General features: G+C 43.8%; 1 protein-coding gene across 1 annotated transcript in view; it reads left to right on the top strand.

Annotated features, from left to right (window-relative positions):
• Positions 1 to 20201, top strand: part of LOC126443338 (ankyrin-3-like) — a 59513-nt gene that overhangs the window by 15115 nt on the left and 24197 nt on the right. Inside the window, exon 4 of the mRNA XM_050090931.1 lies at positions 16847 to 17408. Within this exon, the coding sequence (XP_049946888.1) occupies positions 16847 to 17408 (562 nt within the window). The remainder of the gene's footprint in view (positions 1 to 16846; positions 17409 to 20201) is intronic.

Here is a 20201-nt window from a genome sequence, read left to right as displayed (position 1 = left end):
TATTTTATTACGGTTTCCTAAATGTACAGATTAGACAGTGGCGGAGAAACACCGTTTCATTAATTTACACCCTCATTAAGCACATCTCCTTTTCATAGTCTTCCGTTCTTATAGCTTCTTTTGTGTTCCTATATATATTATTGTATACCCAAATTTCCCAGTATTTCTAGTCACTTCACGCTGTAGAACGCTTTTCCTAGGTAGAAGAATTCTATACAAGTATCTAGATTCTTATTAACTCTTGAACACATTACGAAGTGGAATGCAGCACATGTGTTTTGGGTTCTGTCGTGTTTCCTATGCACTTACGCTACATCTGTTCTCCAGAACAGAGCTTTCTTTGTGGACCAAAGTCTCCTCCAGCCACTCACCCTCCCACTGATGCAAGACTCTTAAGCTCAACATCGAGGTGATAGCATACAGGAGGATGGCACGCTGTAATACTTGAGGATCGAGACAATACTCTTGGCGGCCAGATCTGTCCTTTCATTCCTCACAATTCCGATGTGTTTTTGTACCCAGCAAAAAGACACCTAAATCCCCAGTCGTTGTGGATGGAGCAGGAACTAGCTTCCCTGCTGAGTACAAACGTCTCACAGAGTGAAGGGAACATAGAAAATCGGATGAGACAAGAAATTTATCACTGGAAGAACGTCTCACCTACTCCAATGACCGCAAGATCGCATAAAATTCTGCATAAAAGACAGTAAACGCTTAAGGCAGTCTGATCTTGAGGACAGGATCTGTCAAAAAAACATAGCAACCAACAGGATCCCCCTGTAGCGATACGTGCATAAAAACAGCTATATTGTTGCGGTGCCCAGGTAAAATGTCAGAAAATATGTCATTAAAAGCGGAAGCAGGAGTGTAATCTCTCTTGTAGCGCCCCAAATCTAAAATCACTCTGGGTCTCTCCAGTAACCATGGCAGCAGGCAGTTAAAACCCTGGATTTGGGGCAGTACAGGCTCCTCACTGAGGGACTCCAGCACATGGTGCACATGGATCGCAAATGGCATTGTGGCTCTTAAACGGTTGGAAATAAGGGGGATGAGCAACGTTATAGAGTGTGAGTGAAGTTGGAGCTGTGAGGAACTTGCATGCCTGATGCAGTAGGTAGAGCTGCTGGTGACCCCCCCCCCCACCCCCAGCCTCAGCACATAGGCTGGGTATGGGACTGGTCCTATAGCGACCTGTGGCCAACTGGAGACCCTCAAGGTGGACAGTGTCAATTCAAATCAAAAGGCCTCGTCAATGCATAAACCATGCACCCATAGTCCAGCCATGAATGCATGAAAGCCGTATAAAACTTCAGTGCTCAGATACACATTGCTGCGGCTCAATGCAAGTTCTTTAGCTGTCAGAATCTACATTCCTAAATCAATAGCTAGGGTCCGGGGTCTCTCCCAGGAATGCTGGTCCCCATGTGCCAAAATGCATCCCTTGTGCATCAGCTCTCATCTGTGACTAGATTTTAGCTCACTTTCCTGATGAAAACCTCCAATAGAATCTTCTGAACCTCAAAGATCCATTGCTCATCTCATGACTTCCTATCATTCGACTTCTGAGCAGGCTGCCACAGCAGCAGCTTTTATCGAAGACCCAATTCTGGTATTTGCCACATAACCCAAATTGGAAGAACATTGGTTGTAGCACAAGTCTGGGACAGTCCTCAATGCCATTTCCACAAGGTGAATTGTGTTACTAGGTGTTAGTGTGCCCACAAAGCTGAAATTTGCCACACCTCCACTTCTATGTCTATGGACTGGTGACTGGGCGACACCAAGGAATATTCTTCCCAACCATATTTTACAGAAGCGGCGCTGGTACCTATCTATACTCTTGCAGTCCACTCAGTTGCTGTCTATACAAGTCAAGTTGTAAAGCAAGCCAGTCACCTTCCAGACTAACACTGTGTCATCAGCTACAGTAATCGACTGGGCTACACAAGCCATTAAGTCTCCTCCAGGCACCCCTTCACAACATAGTTATGTAGTTTTAGTAAAAACACCATTTCTGTTACAGGACATACCTCTTAGAGGACTTTTCCAAAGCAAACGCTACTGTGGCGTTACAGTAACTCCAGCTTAGATTCTGATGGTTGTGGCCCCTCAGGTCTCTAACCTGTCCAGCATAGACTTATTCCATGCCTTGGGGCTTGAGTTCTGCGCCAATTCTGATGCAGTCCAAGCACTGGACCTCTCCCTACACCACCTACATCTTGGTTAAATTAGGACCAGTGTTCTGCCAGCGAGCATCCTGGGGATCCAGTCGCATATATCCCTTACACCTACTGCAGCTCCAAACTCCAAAATTATTTAAGGTCCGTAGCGTCGAGTTTGCATACCAGGATAAGTATCAACAGGACTTGCAACATCTTCAGGATGAGGGCGTCTTCATCCCAGTAACACACAGCCAAAGGGCCCTTCCTATTTGACTGTGGAGAAACCATCAGGCGCTGGCTGCATTGGTGGTGACTTCCCAGACACTGTGAATGCCCAATCTGTAGTCGTCAGATATACCACTCCCATGCTTCAGGACACTGTTTACATCTCGCTGGGTCTATAGTATTTGCCAAAAATGACCTTCATTATGCTTATTTGCCCAAAATGATCTTCATGATGCGTATCTACACCTCACACTGCGTAACGGCTCCCAGGAGACTGAAATCATAAACACCATAGCCACTCCTTTTGGATTGCTCCAATATACATAGCTTCCATTTGGCATCGCCAAAGTTACATCAATTTTTTGGAGGTACTATGTTGTTGGTGTGGTCTTCAGTCCTGAGACTGGTTTGATTCAGCTCTCCATGCTACTCTACCCTGTGCAAGCTTCTTCATCTCCCAGTACTTACTGCAACCTCCATCCTTCTGAATCTGCTTAGTGTATTCATCTGTTGGTCTCCCTCTACGATTTTTACCCTACACACTGCCCTCCAATGCTAAATTTATGATCCCCTGATGCCACAGAACTAGTCCTATCAACCGGTCCCTTCTTCTTGTCAAGTTGTGCCACAAACTTCTCTTCTCCCCAATTCTATTCTATACTTCCTCATTAGATATGTGATCTACCAATCTTCAGCATTCTTCTGTAGCACTACATTTCGAAAACTTCTGTTCTCTTCTTGTCCAAACTATTTATCGTTCATGTTTCAATTAAATACATGGCTATACTCCATACAAATACTTTCAGAAACGACTTCCTGACGCTTATATCAATACTCGATGTTAACAAATTTCTCTTCTTCACAAACGCTTTCCTAGCCATTGCCAGTCTACATTTTATATCCTCTCTATTGCGACCATCATCAGTTATTTTGCTCACCAAATAGCAAAATCCTTTACTACTTTAAGTGTCTCATTGCCTAATCTAATTCCATCAGCATCACCCGACTTAATTCGACTACATTCCATTATCCTCGTTTTGCTTGGTTGTTTTTCATCTTATATCCTCCTTTCAAGACACTATCCATTCTGTTCAACTGCTCTTCCAAATCCTTTGCTGTCTCTGACAGAATTAGAATGTCATCGGTGAACCTCAAAGTTTCTATTTCTTCTCCATATATTTTAATACCTACTTCGAATTTTTCTTTTGTTTCCTTTACTGCTTGCTCAATATACAGATTGAATAACATCGGGGAGAGGCTACAACCCTGTCTCACTCCCTTCCCAACCACTGCTTCCCTTTCGTGCCCCTCAACTCTTATAACTGCCTTCTGGTTTTTGTACAAATTGTAAATAGCCTTTCAATCCCTGTATTTTACCCCTGCCACCTTTAGTATTTGATAGAGAGTATTCCAGTTAACATTGTCAAAAGGTTTCTCTAAGTCCACAAATGCTAGAAAAGTAGGTTTGCTTTTCATCTAAGATAAGTCATGAGGTCAGTATTGCCTCATGTGTTCCAACATTTCTATGGAATCCAAACTCATCTTCCCCGAGGTCTGCTTCTACCAGTATTTCCATCCGCCTGTAAAGAATTCGTGTTAGTATTTTGCAGCTGTGACTTATTAAACTGATAGTTCGGTAATTTTCACATCTGTCAACAAGTGCATTCTTTGGGATTGGAATTACTATGTTCTTCTTTAAGTATGAGGGCATTTCGCCTGTCTCATACATCTTGCTCACCAGATGGTAGAGTTTTGTAAGGACTGGCTCTCCCAAGGCCGTCAGTTGTTCTAATGGAATGTTGGCTACTCCTGGGGCCTTGTTTCGAATCAGGTCTTTCAGTGCTCTGTCAAACTCTTCACACAGTATCGTACCTCTCATTTCATCTTCATCTACATCCTCTTCCATTTCCATAATATTGTCCTCAAGTACATCGCCCTTGTATAGACCCTCTATATACCCCTTCCACCTTTCTGCTTTCCCTTCTTTGCCTAGAACTGGCTTTCCATTTGAGCTCTTGATATTCATACAAGTGGCTCTCTTTTCTCCAAAGGTCTCTTTAATTTTCCCGTAGGCAGTATCTATCTTACCCCTAGTGAGATAAGCCTCTACATCCTTACATTTGTCCTCTAGCCATCCCTGCTTAGCAATTTTGCACTTCCTGTCGATCTCATTTTTGAGACCTTTGTATTCCTTTTTGCCTGCTTCATTTACTGCATTTTTATATTTTCTCCTTTCATCAATTAAATTCAATATGTCTTCTGTTACCCAAGGATTTCTACTAGTCCTCGTCTTTTTACCTACTTGATTCTCTGCTGGCTTCACTACTTCGTCCCTCAGAGCTACCCATTCTTCTTCTACTGTATTTCTTTCCCCCATTCCCGTCAACCCTTCGCTTATGCCGTCCCTGAAGCTCTGGAAAACCTCTGGTTTAGTCGGTTTATCCAGGTCCCATCTCCATAAATTCCCACCTTTTTGCAGTTTCTACAGTTTCAATCTACAGTTTATAACCTATGGATTGCGGTCAGAGTCCATATCCGCTCCTGGAAATGTCTTACAATTTAAAACCTGGTTCCTAAATCTCTGTCTTGCCATTTTATATCCTATCTAATACCTCCTAGTATCTCCCGGATGATTCCATGTATATAACCTTCTTTTATGATTCTTGAACCAAGTGTTAGCTATGATTAAGTTATGATCTGTGCAAAATTCTACCAGACAGCTTCCTCTTTCTTTTCTAATCCCCAATCCATATTCACCTACTATGTTTCCTTCTCTCCCTTTTCCTATTCTCGAATTCCAGTCACCCATGACTATTAAATATTCGTCTCCCTCCACTACCTGAATAATTTCTTTTATCTCATCATACAGTTCATCAATTTCTCCATCATCTGCAGAGCTAGTGGGCATATAAACTTGTACTACTGTGGTAGTCATGGGCTGCATGTCTATCTTGGCCACAATAAGGCTTTCACTACACTGTTTGTTGTAGCTTACTTGCACTCCTATTTCTTTATTCATTATTAAACCTACTCCTGCATTACCCCTCTTTGATTTTGTATTTATAACCCTGTATTTAGTTGACCAAAAGTCTTGATCCTCCTGCCACCGAACTTCACTAATTCCCACTATATCTAACTTTAACCTATCCATTTCCCTATTTAAATTCTCTAATCTACCTGCCCATTTAAGGGATTTGACATTCCGCACTCCGATCTGTAGAACGCCAATTTTCTTTCTTCTGATACCGACAGCCTGTTGAGTAATCCCTGATCGGAGATCCGAATGGGGGACTATTTTACCACTGGAATATTTTACCCAAGAGGACGCCATCATCGTTAACCATACAGTAAAGCTGCATGCCCTCGGGCAAAATTACGGCTGTAGTTTCCCATTGCTTTCAGCTGTTCACGGTACCAGCACAGCAAGGCCGTTTTGGTTAGTGTTACAAGGGCAGATCAGTCAGTCATCCAGATTGTGGCCTCTGCAAGTACTGAAAAGGCAGCTGCCCCTCTTCAGGAACCACACATTTGTCTGGCCTCTCAACAGATACCCCTCCATTGTGTTTGCACCTACGATATGGCCATCTGTATTGCTGAGTCACGCATGCCTCCCCACCAACAGCAAGGTCCATGGTTCAGGGGGGGGGGGGGCGATGAGCAACACTTAAAGGACGTCTCAGGGACCATGAGCTACCTTGACAATTTTCTGGTTGTAGGAAAGTATACAGCTGATATGAAACTTCCTGGCAGATTAAAACTGTGTGCCCGACCGAGACTCGAACTCGGGACCTTTGCCTTTCGCGGGCAAGTGCTCTACCATCTGAGCTACCGAAGCACGACTCACGCCCGGTACTCACAGCTTTACTTCTGCCAGTATCTCGTCTCCTACCTTCCAAACTTTACAGAAGCTCTTCTGCGAACCTTGCAGAACTAGCACTCCTGAAAGAAAGGATATAGCGGAGACATGGCTTAGCCACAGCCTGGGGGATGTTTCCAGAATGAGATTTTCACTCTGCAGCGGAGTGTGCGCTGATATGAAACTTCCTGGCAGATTAAAACTGTGTGCCCGACCGAGACTCGAACTCGGGACCTTTGCCTTTCGCGGGCAAGTGCTCTACCATCTGAGCTACCGAAGCACGACTCACGCCCGGTACTCACAGCTTTACTTCTGCCAGTATCTCGTCTCCTACCTTCCAAACTTTACAGAAGCTCTTCTGCGAACCTTGCAGAACTAGCACTCCTGAAAGAAAGGATATAGCGGAGACATGGCTTAGCCACAGCCTGGGGGATGTTTCCAGAATGAGATTTTCACTCTGCAGCGGAGTGTGCGCTGATATGAAACTTCCTGGCAGATTAAAACTGTGTGCCCGACCGAGACTCGAACTCGGGACCTTTGCCTTTCGCGGGCAAGTGCTCTACCATCTGAGCTACCGAAGCACGACTCACGCCCGGTACTCACAGCTTTACTTCTGCCAGTATCTCGTCTCCTACCTTCCAAACTTTACAGAAGCTCTTCTGCGAACCTTGCAGAACTAGCACTCCTGAAAGAAAGGATATAGCGGAGACATGGCTTAGCCACAGCCTGGGGGATGTTTCCAGAATGAGATTTTCACTCTGCAGCGGAGTGTGCGCTGATATGAAACTTCCTGGCAGATTAAAACTGTGTGCCCGACCGAGACTCGAACTCGGGACCTTTGCCTTTCGCGGGCAAGTGCTCTACCATCTGAGCTACCGAAGCACGACTCACGCCCGGTACTCACAGCTTTACTTCTGCCAGTATCTCGTCTCCTACCTTCCAAACTTTACAGAAGCTCTTCTGCGAACCTTGCAGAATCTCATTCTGGAAACATCCCCCAGGCTGTGGCTAAGCCATGTCTCCGCTATATCCTTTCTTTCAGGAGTGCTAGTTCTGCAAGGTTCGCAGAAGAGCTTCTGTAAAGTTTGGAAGGTAGGAGACGAGATACTGGCAGAAGTAAAGCTGTGAGTACCGGGCGTGAGTCGTGCTTCGGTAGCTCAGATGGTAGAGCACTTGCCCGCGAAAGGCAAAGGTCCCGAGTTCGAGTCTCGGTCGGGCACACAGTTTTAATCTGCCAGGAAGTTTCATATCAGCGCACACTCCGCTGCAGAGTGAAAATCTCATTCTGGAAACATCCCCCAGGCTGTGGCTAAGCCATGTCTCCGCTATATCCTTTCTTTCAGGAGTGCTAGTTCTGCAAGGTTCGCAGAAGAGCTTCTGTAAAGTTTGGAATGTAGGAGACGAGATACTGGCAGAAGTAAAGCTGTGAGTACCGGGCGTGAGTCGTGCTTCGGTAGCTCAGATGGTAGAGCACTTGCCCGCGAAAGACAAAGGTCCCGAGTTCGAGTCTCGGTCGGGCACACAGTTTTAATCTGCCAGGAAGTTTCATATCAGCGCACACTCCGCTGCAGAGTGAAAATCTCATTCTGCATACAGCTGATGTTGCTCTTCTCCCCATTCACAGAAGCTTACCTTTGTTGTAAACTTGGCATATGTTATTTTTCCATCCACCAGATCGAATATTTAGGACACATTTTCAGGACATCAGGCATATGGCTCACACCACATTGTGTGCCTACCATCCAAAAATTACTAGCCTCGATAGATGCATTCCAGCCGAAGTCAGCCAAACTGTTATAGACCATTCATGCCCCATGCTTCAGCGATGCTGGCACCACTCGCTCTGTAACAGAGTTCCCTGGAAGTGGCCATCCTAATGTAATAAGTTGTTCCAAAACCTGAAGAAGGCCCTCTTCGACCTACCTGTCTCATGGCATACAATCCAACGAAACCATTGGTATTAGTGGCCGATGCTGACTGGCAGACTTTTGTCCCATATTGAGAATATCGTGGAGCGACCCACTGCATTTGTATCCAAGACACTTACAGCAGGATAGCGGAACTACATAGAAAAGGAGGCTTTGGTCATCATCTTTGGCAGCAAACGCTTCCCTACCTGCATCTATAGCCACCGTTTCACACTCATGACATATCATAAGCCTCTAATGCGTCTCTTCAAGTATTCAGCAACTTGCTACTGTGGGCCCCGTTTCTCTCAGGATATGCCTATTGTATCCAATATCACCCCAATGCCGCCCATGCCAATGCCGATATCCTATCGCGATTTCATTTAGTCACAACCCAGAATTTCATGAGGATCCAGAAGTCTGTTTTCATGACGACAGTGAGACTGTCATCATCAAAGACCCATCTTCCAAGTGATGCACGCTTTGTGGGATATCACACAGTGACAGGCCATGTCCTCCAGGAGGATTTGCATTATACAACAGAAAGACAGCCTGTTGACAAAGTAATGTCTCATGTACCCAGACCTCCAAGCATTCTGTAGCATGCAGCAAAAAAATGGTTCAAATGGCTCTGAGCACTATGGGACTTAACATCTTAGGTCATCAGTCCCCTAGAACTTAGAACTACTTAAACCTAACTAACCTAAAGACATCACACACATCCATGCCCGAGACAGGAGTCCAACCTGCGACCATAGCAGTCCCACAGTTCCGGACTGCAGCGCCTAGAACTGCACGGCCACCGCGGCCGGCACGCAGCAAAAGTCTTTATCCTTGCATCACATTGCGCTGATAAAGGTCGCGATGGGCCATGCTCAGATCCTCATTCCCAGAACCCTATGGCATTGGGAAGTCATTTTGACTCTCCTAGCAATACATCCACTGGAAGGGTATGGAGTCATTTAATGCGAGAATGGTGCCTCACATGTCAAAACAAGCAAGCTGTGCCCTCCTGTCAGTATTTTCCATGGCCTCCTATGGTGACTCATTGGTCCTGTCTTCATTTGGACTTTGCTGGCCCATTCCTTGGATCTGTGTGGCGTCTGATTTTGATTGTGAGCAATGGGTTCTGCTTTGTGTTTTTCATGCCATTCACAACCTCAGCGAAGACGATCCAGATTGTTGCATGGTTGTTCGCCCTTAAAGGCGTCACACAAGCCTTTGTCACTGACAATGGCCCCAATTATCATCAGCAGAATTCTGATTCTTGCTATTCAATTTAATTTCATCAGTCCACATGGTCATCCTCACAAATCACCATTTTCCCTAGAATCAGAACAGCCACATACCTTCTTGTATCAATGGATTGTGTAGGTTTTCTTTGCAGGATCCAGTGCAGCTGTGGACGCCCTCCATTTAGTCTCCATTTGATTTGGCAGGCAATGTTTGAATTCCAGTTGCTGCAAAGAGGCTGTTGCTGCTGGCATATGTATGATGTATGGGCCCATCATGGATACAAACCACTAATTGGTGCACTCCAGATGCCTTTAATGCGACTCTCTTTGCGCCATATACCATTTCCCCCAACCCAAGACCTCCTGTGGCCAGCCACAATTCGTCACGCTCTCATCCCATATGAATAGAAGAGGATCCAGTCCCCCCCCCCCCCCCCCCCCAGAATGGTGAATGCTCCAACACGGTCGAGGCCTCCAGGGACTGCTGTGGCCTAGATGCACTTTTGGGGGAGAATGGCGGGCAGTGGCAACATGAATTATGGTTGTACCATGTATGCCACAGAATGTAACACTCATGCAGTCCATAGCAGCCACGCAAGATTTTCAGAAGGCGCACCAAGAACTACAGACCAATAGATATCTCGACAGGCAAAAGTAAGAGGTCGCTGGCCTTATCGCAAACCATGCCCGTATACGGTCACGAGTTAGAGTGGGACAGCACGGTTCTTCCTGGAGAATAACTATTTAAGGAAACCCAGGGATCACTGTGGACAGTTCCCATCGACGAGAGTTGGCCGATTCATGCTACTGTCTCTACGCTATCGATGACGACAATTTAGCGGTGAGAAGTAGGCTTCTGATTTGGAAAACAGCTCTCACTGATTGTTGGTCATTTCAATGTTGAGTTCCGGCTCCAGGGATCTAGGTGGAGCCAAATCCACTGAATTGTATTTTGTTCGGAAGCGCAGAGGAGGTATAGTCTGATTGTAATTATAAATTGTGACAGTTAATTTTCCTTTCAAACAGACAATAATGGAACTAAGAAATTTTTTTGCTTCAACTGGGATACTCAATAACGAAAAACAGATGGATTTTGCAGAAATTATGAGCTCCACAGTGAGAATAAACAGCTAAATGGTAGTTCTGTTGTATGAATGCATAAGGCCCACAGGAATTCCCCCACATAGATGCAGCACAGCCACAGGCCTGTCCTCAGAAACGTGCTTTATAATTGCACGAAAGTTACCCATGTACTTGTCATCTTGTTTATCAACTTCAGTAGGATCTAAGTCATTAAGGGGGCCTTAATGCAATCTCCTGACATCCACAGATAATCACCACATCGATGAAAGGGTCTAGCCCTTTTCTGTTTCCTTCCCACCTGCTCCACCAAGCCTTAGTCCTGGCGATGTTTCCTATCTTTTGCCTTGTTCATCATCATGTGAACAAAATTTTGACAATGGATTAGAGTAGCTATATAGTAAGTACTGCACGCCTGGATGTTGAAATATTGAAGATCATGCTTCCACACCAGAAACCTGGAGTTTTCCAGGGCTGTAACATTTTGATTACTACCTTTACCAGACTCGTCATAACGAAAAACAAACAGTACTTACAGAAGACACCGTCCTCTTTGGCAGAGTATACTAAAAAAAGTTGAATGTACGATATTGGCAAATTTGCAAAGTGAGGGGAAATATATAAATTGCATTAGGCACAGAAAAGTTTTGGAATTGTTGTAGCTTCATGTGGTAATTAATTTTTTTTATGCTTAGCGAACAAATACTTATCTCATAGTTACAGCCCGATCGTGTATTGTCTCCACGCAGCCAAACATAACCATTTCCAGCCAATGATCGTCTCAGTTGGACCAGAGGACCCAGTCCACTCCATGTAATCACAGTCCACACCAGTATGAAGCTAGCACCAGCTTGCACTGTGTCTTGTTGACAACTTGCGCCATGACTTCGTCGGGGTCTGCACCATCCTCGAACTCTACAATCAGATCTTACCAACTTTAATCGGGACTCATCCAATCAGACCACCGTCTTCCAGTCGTCTAGGGTCCAACCAGTGGGATCACGAGCACAGGAGAAGGGCTACAGGGGAAGTCCCGCCGTTATGCAAATGCACTCACGTTGGTCACGTGCTGTGATAGCCCATTTACGTAATTTCGCTGCACTGTCCTAACGGATACGCTTATCGTCCGTATCACACTGATTTTTGCGGTTGTTTCGCGTAGTGTTGCTCGCCTGTTAGTGCTGACTGACAAACGCCGCTGCTCTCGGCCTCTAAATGAACGCCGTCGACCACTGCCTTGTTTGTGGTCAGAGGTACTCTTGACGCCGTGGATCTCCAAATGTTGAATTGTCTAACGATTTCAGAAATGGAATGACCCATTTGTCTACCTCCTCCCCCTAATCAGCGTTCAAAGTTTATTAATCTCCGTCGTGCGGCTATAATCAAGCTGGAAACCTTTTCATGTGAATCACCTGAATACAATCGACAGCTCGGCCAATAAACTGCCGCTTCATACCTTTTGTAGGCTGGACTACCGCCATATGTGAAAGTGCATACCGCTATCCCATGATTTTGCCACCTGTGTGTGGCTGTAGCAGCTGGCATCTCTCGTAGTTTGATTCTCGAACTTCAACCGTGGACTTCCTCTGGTATTTTTCTGATGATATATATATGTATATCCATTTCACCTAAACAGATAATCAACAAATCCCTTCTAGCCAGCATTATTTTATTGATTTCGTTGTTTGTTATCTTATTAGTCCCTTTGACTTCTCACGGTGTGCCTTTAACAACGCATTTCAAAAGTATTCCGTTTTTCAGTTCCTTACATCACAGAGTCCAGGTCACACATTTACAAGATGCAACACAACAAACGCGCTTTTGGAAGCATTTTTCTGGCGTGTTAGCAGTCAGTTTTAGAGGCTAACATCTTTTTTCTATGTTTTGTTCGGATTATTACTTTTTCCTCGCTTTTTACTCCTCCAGCGATTTTATTTCCTAAATCAGCAACAAAGTGTCGGAGTACGTGGCCATTCACGACAGGTACATGGACGCTGATTTGTCGCCGTTTTGTCATAAACCATTAGTAATACAGTTTCGTCATGACTTTGTCCACTTCATTGAAGGTGGAATCTAAGATGTGCTGGATCAAATGGTGTCGTTAAGAATATGTGGGTATTCACGTGACTTGTTATTTTGACACAGGAAGAATGTCGTATTGTTGTACAGACTTGTGAAGAACAATATTTCTACTAGGAGTACTATGTGGGTAATTTTTGACCCACAATGGATTTACGAGGCCGTTACCCGCCTCTATAATCATCGCACGACTAAACGTTCTCGTGACTTTTCATCATTTATGGGGTTGTACAACTTACCAAAATTTCATCCCCCCCTAGCTTACCCACCTAGAAGTATGAAAAATTTATCTGTTATACCAGTAGTACGATGTGGGTCATTTTTGACCCATACCTATTTAACGCACAGTTTGATATGAGGTAACACCGGTTTGCTGTCACTAAATATGATCTGGGCACGCCTCGACGTTATTCACGAGCTGTTAGAGTATATTATACTTTGGGCCAAAAAGAACATTAAATACGAAGTATTCGGTTGTCGAATGATACATTATATCAGCGAGGCTTTCCGTTTTCTATGGACTGGCGACATCCAGAACTACGCGGAGTAACATTGCAAAACTACAGAATAACATGTGACATATTATACTTCATTACTTTTATCGTGGCAGCGACAGGTAGGGGCGGAGGACATACGTTGCCATATGTAATTTTATTTATGTTCGAAACAGGCTTATGTGTCTTGAGACTATTTTATTGGTCTTGACACAGCTGCTGGTCTAAGACATTATTCATTTATTTGTGTGTATGAGTTTTGAAGGCGGCTATATTATTATAGCAGAAACCTTGGTCTAGATTTAAAATAAACAAAATTTTGAGCAACTGTGGGCTGTTTTTCATTCGAGACAACATATTATACAGTGCAGAATCCCACCGTCCCCCCTCCCTACACTACTGTCTGGAGCACTGCTAACAGTTCTCTTACACTACAGCAGATGTCAGTCGCGTCGCCCTTACGGAACGTCACGACTGACAGCTTCTTCACCTCCATTAAACAGGCAGATGAGCGCTGAAGTGGAGACGACACACTGTATGCAACACACTCACAAGTCAGGCGACCATCTCCTCACAGATTACGATGGGAAATGGTAAAAGATATCCGTATCCTGCGTAACATGCATGCTGGACGTCAGAAGACTGAGAATACTGAGAAGTAACTTCCAGAAACAGTGAAGTTTTATAATGACACCAAGGATGGAGTAGATGTTTTTGACCAAATCGCTAGATACTACAGTCTCCGAGTTGTTACCCAACGATGCCCTGTAAGTGTCTTTTCCTTGACCTCGCCATGATTAACGCTCGCACAGTTTTTAAGTTACGTACCTCTAGGATTAGATTACATCATGATCAGACAGAGATTCCGAAATCAGATACTGGATTGTAAGGCGTACCCAGGAGCAGATATAGGCTGAAATTCTAGACATTAGTCAGGAAGAATCAATACGCAAAGAAGTGTGATACGGAAGTACTAAGGAATGACGAGATACGTTTGAAGTTCTCTAACGATATAGATACAGCAATAAGGAATAGTGCAGTAGGCAGTACAGTTGAAGAGGAATGGACATCTCTAAAAAGGGCCATCATAGAAGTTGGGAAGGAAAACATAGGTACAAAAAAGGTACCTGCGAGGAAACCATGGGTAACAGAAGATATACTTCAGTTGATTGATGAAAGGAGGAAGTACAAACATATTCCAGGAAAATCAGGAATGCAGAAATACAAGTAGCTGCGGAATGAAATCAATAGGAAGACGAAATGGCTGCAGGAAATATGTGAAGACATCGAAAAAGATATGATTGTCGGAAGGACAGACTCAGCATACAGGAAAGTCAAAACAACCCTTGGTGACATTAAAAGCAACGGTGGTAACATTAAGAGTGCAAGGCGAATTCCACTGTTAAATGCAGAGGAGAGAGCAGGTAGGTGAAAGAATACATAGAGAGCCTCTATGAGGGTGAAGATTTGTCTGACGTGATAGAAGAAGAAACAGGAGTCGATTTAGTAGAGATAGGGGATCCAGTATTAGAATCGGAATTTAAAAGAGGTTTGGAGGACTTACGGTCAAATAAGGCAGAAGGGATAGATAACATTCCGTCAGAATTTCTAAAACGACTACTCACGTTGGTGTGTAGAACATATGAGTCTGGCGATATACCATGTGACTTTCTGAAAAGCATCATCCACACAATTCCGAAGACGGCAAGAGCTGACAAGTGCGAGAATTATCGCACAATCAGCTTAACAGCTCATGTATCGAAGCTGCTTACAAAAATAATATACAGAAGAATGGAAAAGAAAATGGAGAATGCGCTAGGTGACGATCAGTTTGGCTTTAGGAAAAGTAAAGGGACGAGAGAGGCAATTCTGACGTTACGGCTAATAATGGAAGCAAGGCTAAAGAAAAATCAAGACACTGTCATAGGATTTGTCGACCTGGAAAAAGCGTTCGACAATATAAAATGGTGCAAGCTGTTCGAGATTCTGAAAAAAGTAGGGGTATGCTATAGGGAGAGACGGGTCATATACAATATGTACAACAACCAAGAGGGAATAATAAGAGTGGACGAGCAAGAACGAAGTGCTCGTATTAAGAAGGGTGTAAGAAAAGGCTGTAGCCTTTCGCCCCTACTCTTCAATCTGTACATCGAGGAAGCAATGATGGAAATAAAAGAAAGGTTCAGGAGTGGAATTAAAATACAAGGTGAAACGATATCAATGATACTATTCGCTGATGACATTGCTGTCCTGAGTAAATCGGAGAAAGACGAAGGTAATGAGAAGTAGTAGAAATGAGAACAGCGAGAAACTTAACATCAGAACTCATGGTCACGAAGTCAACGAAGTTCAGGAATTCTGCTACCTAGGCAGTAAAATAACCAATGACGGACAGAGCAAGGAGGACATCAAAAGCAGACTCGCTATGGCAAAAAAGGCATTTCTGGCCAAGAGAATTCTACTAATATCAAATACCGGCTTTAATTTGAGGAAGAAATGTCTGAGGATGTACGTCTGCAGTACAGCATTGTATGGTAGTGAAACATGGACTGTGGGAAAACCGGAACACAATAGAATCGAAGCATTTGAGATGTGGTGTTATAGACGAATGTTGAAAATTAGGTGGACTGATAAGGTAAGGATTTAGGAGGTTCTACGCAGAATCGGAGAGGAAAGGAATATGTGGAAAACACTGATAAGGAGAAGGGACAGGATGATAGGACATCTGCTAAGACATGAGGGAATGACTTCCATGGTACTAGAGGGAGCTGTAGAGGGCAAAAACTGTAGAGGAAGACAGAGATTGGAATACGTCAAGCAAATAATTGAGGACGTAGGTTGCAAGTGCTTCTCTGAGATGAAGAGTTTAGCACAGGGAAGGTATTCGTGGCGGGCTGCATCAAACCAGTCAGTAGACTAATGACCAAAAAAAAAAACCTCTAAGAAGATTTCACGGCGGGACCTTATCCTCAGAGTAGCAGATGACCTCGCTGCCTCTTACACACTTCAGACAAAACTCAGTCTCCCCTTACAGGCACTCCATACTGGCATTGGCCAATAAGGAGTTCGAAGGTCTTCTCAAATTCAGGTTTCCTGCAGACAACAAAACTACAAAGGGAAATAAAACGTCAAGTGCAACAAGTATGTGTGCAAAAGATGCCGAACAAAAACTGTTGTCGGCTTTCTGAATCCCAAAGTAGGCAATTCTGTCACGTCCTTTTTCTTAAATATACTTAAATATTTATAATTATAAGCTGAAGTAATTTGTTCTTATGTTTTATTTCCTTCATTGCAATAACTACAAAAAATGCAGAGCATTTTAGTCACCTACTGCTTTTTAGAATGTTTCACTAATATTTGGTGCTTATCTTATTCTTCTACAAAAGGAAAAATACTATTAATACTCGCATAAACAATATGTTTTGATTCAGTTGCAATCTCTTTATAAAGAAAAACATTACAACATTGCTTTACCAAATTTACGAAATATTGTGGAATTTCTTCTGTAACATTTAAAATAAAAAAAATGTTTACTTAGAGAAAATTCATATTTGACCGTGTACTATTCATTTTAGAGACGAATTGTCAACATGAAGACACTCATAATACCACCCAGATACGAACAAAATGGTGGTTTTCTACTGCGGGTAAAAATGACCCACATGGTATTACCAGGGGTATGGCGAAGTCTAGTTCATTTAGTGTTAGGAAGTGGTGGTTGACGCAGATCCACTTGTGGCTCAAGCATGTTCTCACACGGAGGGTGCTCTGCAAGGGGAAGGGTCTACTCAGTGACGCTGTGTTTCAGAATCGCCCACAGCAGGACAGGTCCAGGAGGGGAAAGAGGCTCCCACTGTGGACCTGGGCACCCTGCTGGACGCTGGAGGCGGCGCCGTGGTGACTCTGGTGGCGGGCGACACCCGTCTGGCAGCGCACAGGGCCGTCCTGGCCGCCAGGAGTCCCGTGTTCGCCGCTGTTTTCAGCCACGGCACGCTGGAGGCCACAGTCCCAGACGTGGGGGGCCAGTTGCTGCGCCACCTCGTGGCCTACATGTATACCCTGCAGGCCCCGCAGCTGGCCAGAATGGCCCCCCAGCTGCTGGTCGTGGCTGATAAGTACGGCTTGTCAGGCCTGAAGGCACAGTGCGAGCAGCAGTTGGCCGCACAGCTGTCTGTTGAGACTGCGGTGACCACAGCTGTGCTCGCTATTCGGAACTCCTGTAGCAGCCTTAAGAAGGCCGCCGCCGCCTTCATAAAGACTCATATTTTACACGTGATGGCCACGAAGGGCTGGACAGATGCGCTACATTGTCAGCCTGAAGATCTGATTGAAGTGCTCAAGCTGCTGTCTGAGCCAGCAGCAGAAACCGGGTAAGCACAAGACAAGCTACATGCCTACGTTGTCCAGTCCTGTGTAGTTCTGTGTGTGTGCGTGTATTTCCAGCCCCTGAGTATCTTTACGTGTATGTGTGCTGCAAAATACACCATCACTGACAGACATTTTCTGATATCTCGCTATGCTTTCATTGATTTCTCATGTTAGATTAATGTTGTTGTTGTGGTCTTCAGTCCAAAGACTGGTTCGAAGGAGCTTTCCATGCTACTCTATCGTGTGCAGTACCTACTGCAACCAACATCCTACTGAACCAGCTTAATATATTCATGTCTGGGTCTCCCTCTACAGTTTTTAACCTCCCCCCCCCCCCCCCCCACGCTGCCCTGCAATACTGAATCAGTGATCCCTTGATGCCTCAGAATATGTCCAACTAACGGATCCCTTCCTTTAGTCAAGTGCTACAAATTCCTCTTCTCCCCAATTCTATTCAATACATCCTCATTAGTTATGTGATGTACCAATCTAATCGCCAGCATTTTTCTGTAGCACCACATTTCGAAAGCTTCTATTGTCTAAACTATTTATCATCCATCTTTCACTTCCATACATGGCTACACTCCATACAAATACTTTCAGAAAAGGGTTCCTGACGCTTGAACCTATACTCGATGTTAACAAATATCTCTTCTTCAGAAACGCTATCCTTGCCACTGCTGGTCTACATTTTATATCCCCTCTACTTCAACTATCTTCAGTTACTTTGCTCCCCAAATAGCAAAACTCTTCAACTACTTTAAGTTTGTCATTTCCTAATCTAATTCCTTCAGCATCACCTGATTTAATTCAACTAAATTCCATAATCCGCCTTTTGCTTTTGTTGATGTCCATCTTATATCCTCCTTTCAAGACACTGTCCATTTCTTTCAACTGCTCTTCCAGGTCCTTTGCTGTCTGTGACAAAATTGCAATGTTTTCGCCAAACCTCAGAGTCTTTATTTCATCTCCATGGATTTTAATTCCTACTCCTAATTTTTCTTTTTTTTTCCCTTTACTGCTTGCTCAATATATAGATTGAATAACATCAGGGATAGGCTACAGCTCTGTCTCAGTCCCTTCCCAAACACTGCTTCCCTGTCATGCCTGTCAATTGTTATAGCTGCCATCTGGTTTCTGTGCTAATTGTAAATAGCCTTTCGCTCCCTGTATTTGACCCCTGCCACCTTCAAAATTTGAAAAAGAGTATTCCTCTCAACATTCTCAAAAGCTTTCTCTATGTCCCCAAATCTTACAAACGTAGGTTTACCTACCGTTAATCTATCTTATAAGTCGTAGGGTCAGTATTGCCTCACGTCTTGCAACATTTCTATGGAATCCAGACTGGTCTTCCCGTGCTCGCTTTCTACCATTTCCATTCGTCTGTAAAGAATTCGTGTTTAATATTATGCAGTCTTGACTTGTTAAACTGTAATATTCACACCTGTTTGATTTAGAGAAGTACTAGATCCAACTGGGTTTATTAACGGATAGGTTAGGCTAAAAAAGTCATCTTAGAACTAAATTATTCGTTGATTTATAAGTGGTTTTAACATTATTTGCGGTCATTACTTGTACTGAACTGCATATGTGGAACAGCCTTATAGGTTCTGGTGTAAAGTATCTGAATAAGTGGTAAATTTGCTGTGAAGACGGCAGGAGCCATTTCAGTGGTGGACACAGTGATGTGCTGCTCACAGCAGATGTACTGTGGACACAAGATGTGTAGTGCGAGCAGCCAGGGTAGCGAGCCTACAGGCTTTATTCTGTTTGCTGTGCAATTCACCATAAATCTCTTTACTCAGTGTTACATATATTGTTCTCTGCTGTCTCTGCTGGTGTTCACAATGAGATACTTACAAGTGACATATGCTGCATAAAGGAAAGATAGCGTTGATCAACAAGCGTGTAGTCCGACATTAACACCAGGAACTCTGCAGCGCAGTTCAAAGAGATCAGAAAAGAATTTAAAACTTTCCATCTCTGATGTTGTCATGACATAAATATTAAACCCTGGGAAAAAATAGGTGCTGTACAGAAAACGGTCAGACTGATCGCTATTTCCACATTACTACTGCAGTTTGATTTCTATGTTTCTCCTTCACTTTCTATGTTCATTTCTGAAATATACCTATGGTTACAGAACAAACTTTGTTTATTCTCCCCAAGTAGTACAGTGTTATAAGATACACGTCTTAAGATGTGTGCTAGGTTCCAAGAAGAAGGGTGCGGGGTGAATAGAATCATGAGGAAGACTTCCGTTGCAGGAAGTGACACATGTACGTCTGCAGGAAGCTGTAGGTACTTACTCCTCAAACAGCCTGCGTCCACTTCAGGAGACAACAGACCACTCTCTACAACTCAGAAAGATCCACAAAATTCGCAGATCCACACAACGCTTCCCATTTCCTTTCGCATTTTGTTCAGTTGTTCCAAAGGATATATGCTGTAATCTGGACATTCCCATTCTCTAGCATATTAGGAGAGGTGGTTTTATTAGTCAAAACGCTGTATGTGCTTCTTGGTGGAACATCTGTCGGTTGTCTAGCAACCTGCCGGCCTTGCTTGTACTTCTCTATGCTGTTTCTAAAGGCTGCCCAAAGAACTTCACAGTGTTAGGACCTTCCCTAGCCCATACATTGCAGTTACAGATACATCTCACACAATATGAGTATTCATAAGACCTTTTGTCTCATTATCATTTTTATATGCTATATCACTTAACAAATGCACCATTAAATCCTAATGCCCAATAGTTTTCAATTATATATATATATATATATATATATATATAT

The sequence above is a fragment of the Schistocerca serialis genome, unplaced genomic scaffold (genome assembly GCF_023864345.2).
Source record: "Schistocerca serialis cubense isolate TAMUIC-IGC-003099 unplaced genomic scaffold, iqSchSeri2.2 HiC_scaffold_1458, whole genome shotgun sequence".
NCBI lineage: Eukaryota > Metazoa > Arthropoda > Insecta > Orthoptera > Acrididae > Schistocerca > Schistocerca serialis.
This window is presented reverse-complemented; position numbering and strand designations above follow the sequence as displayed.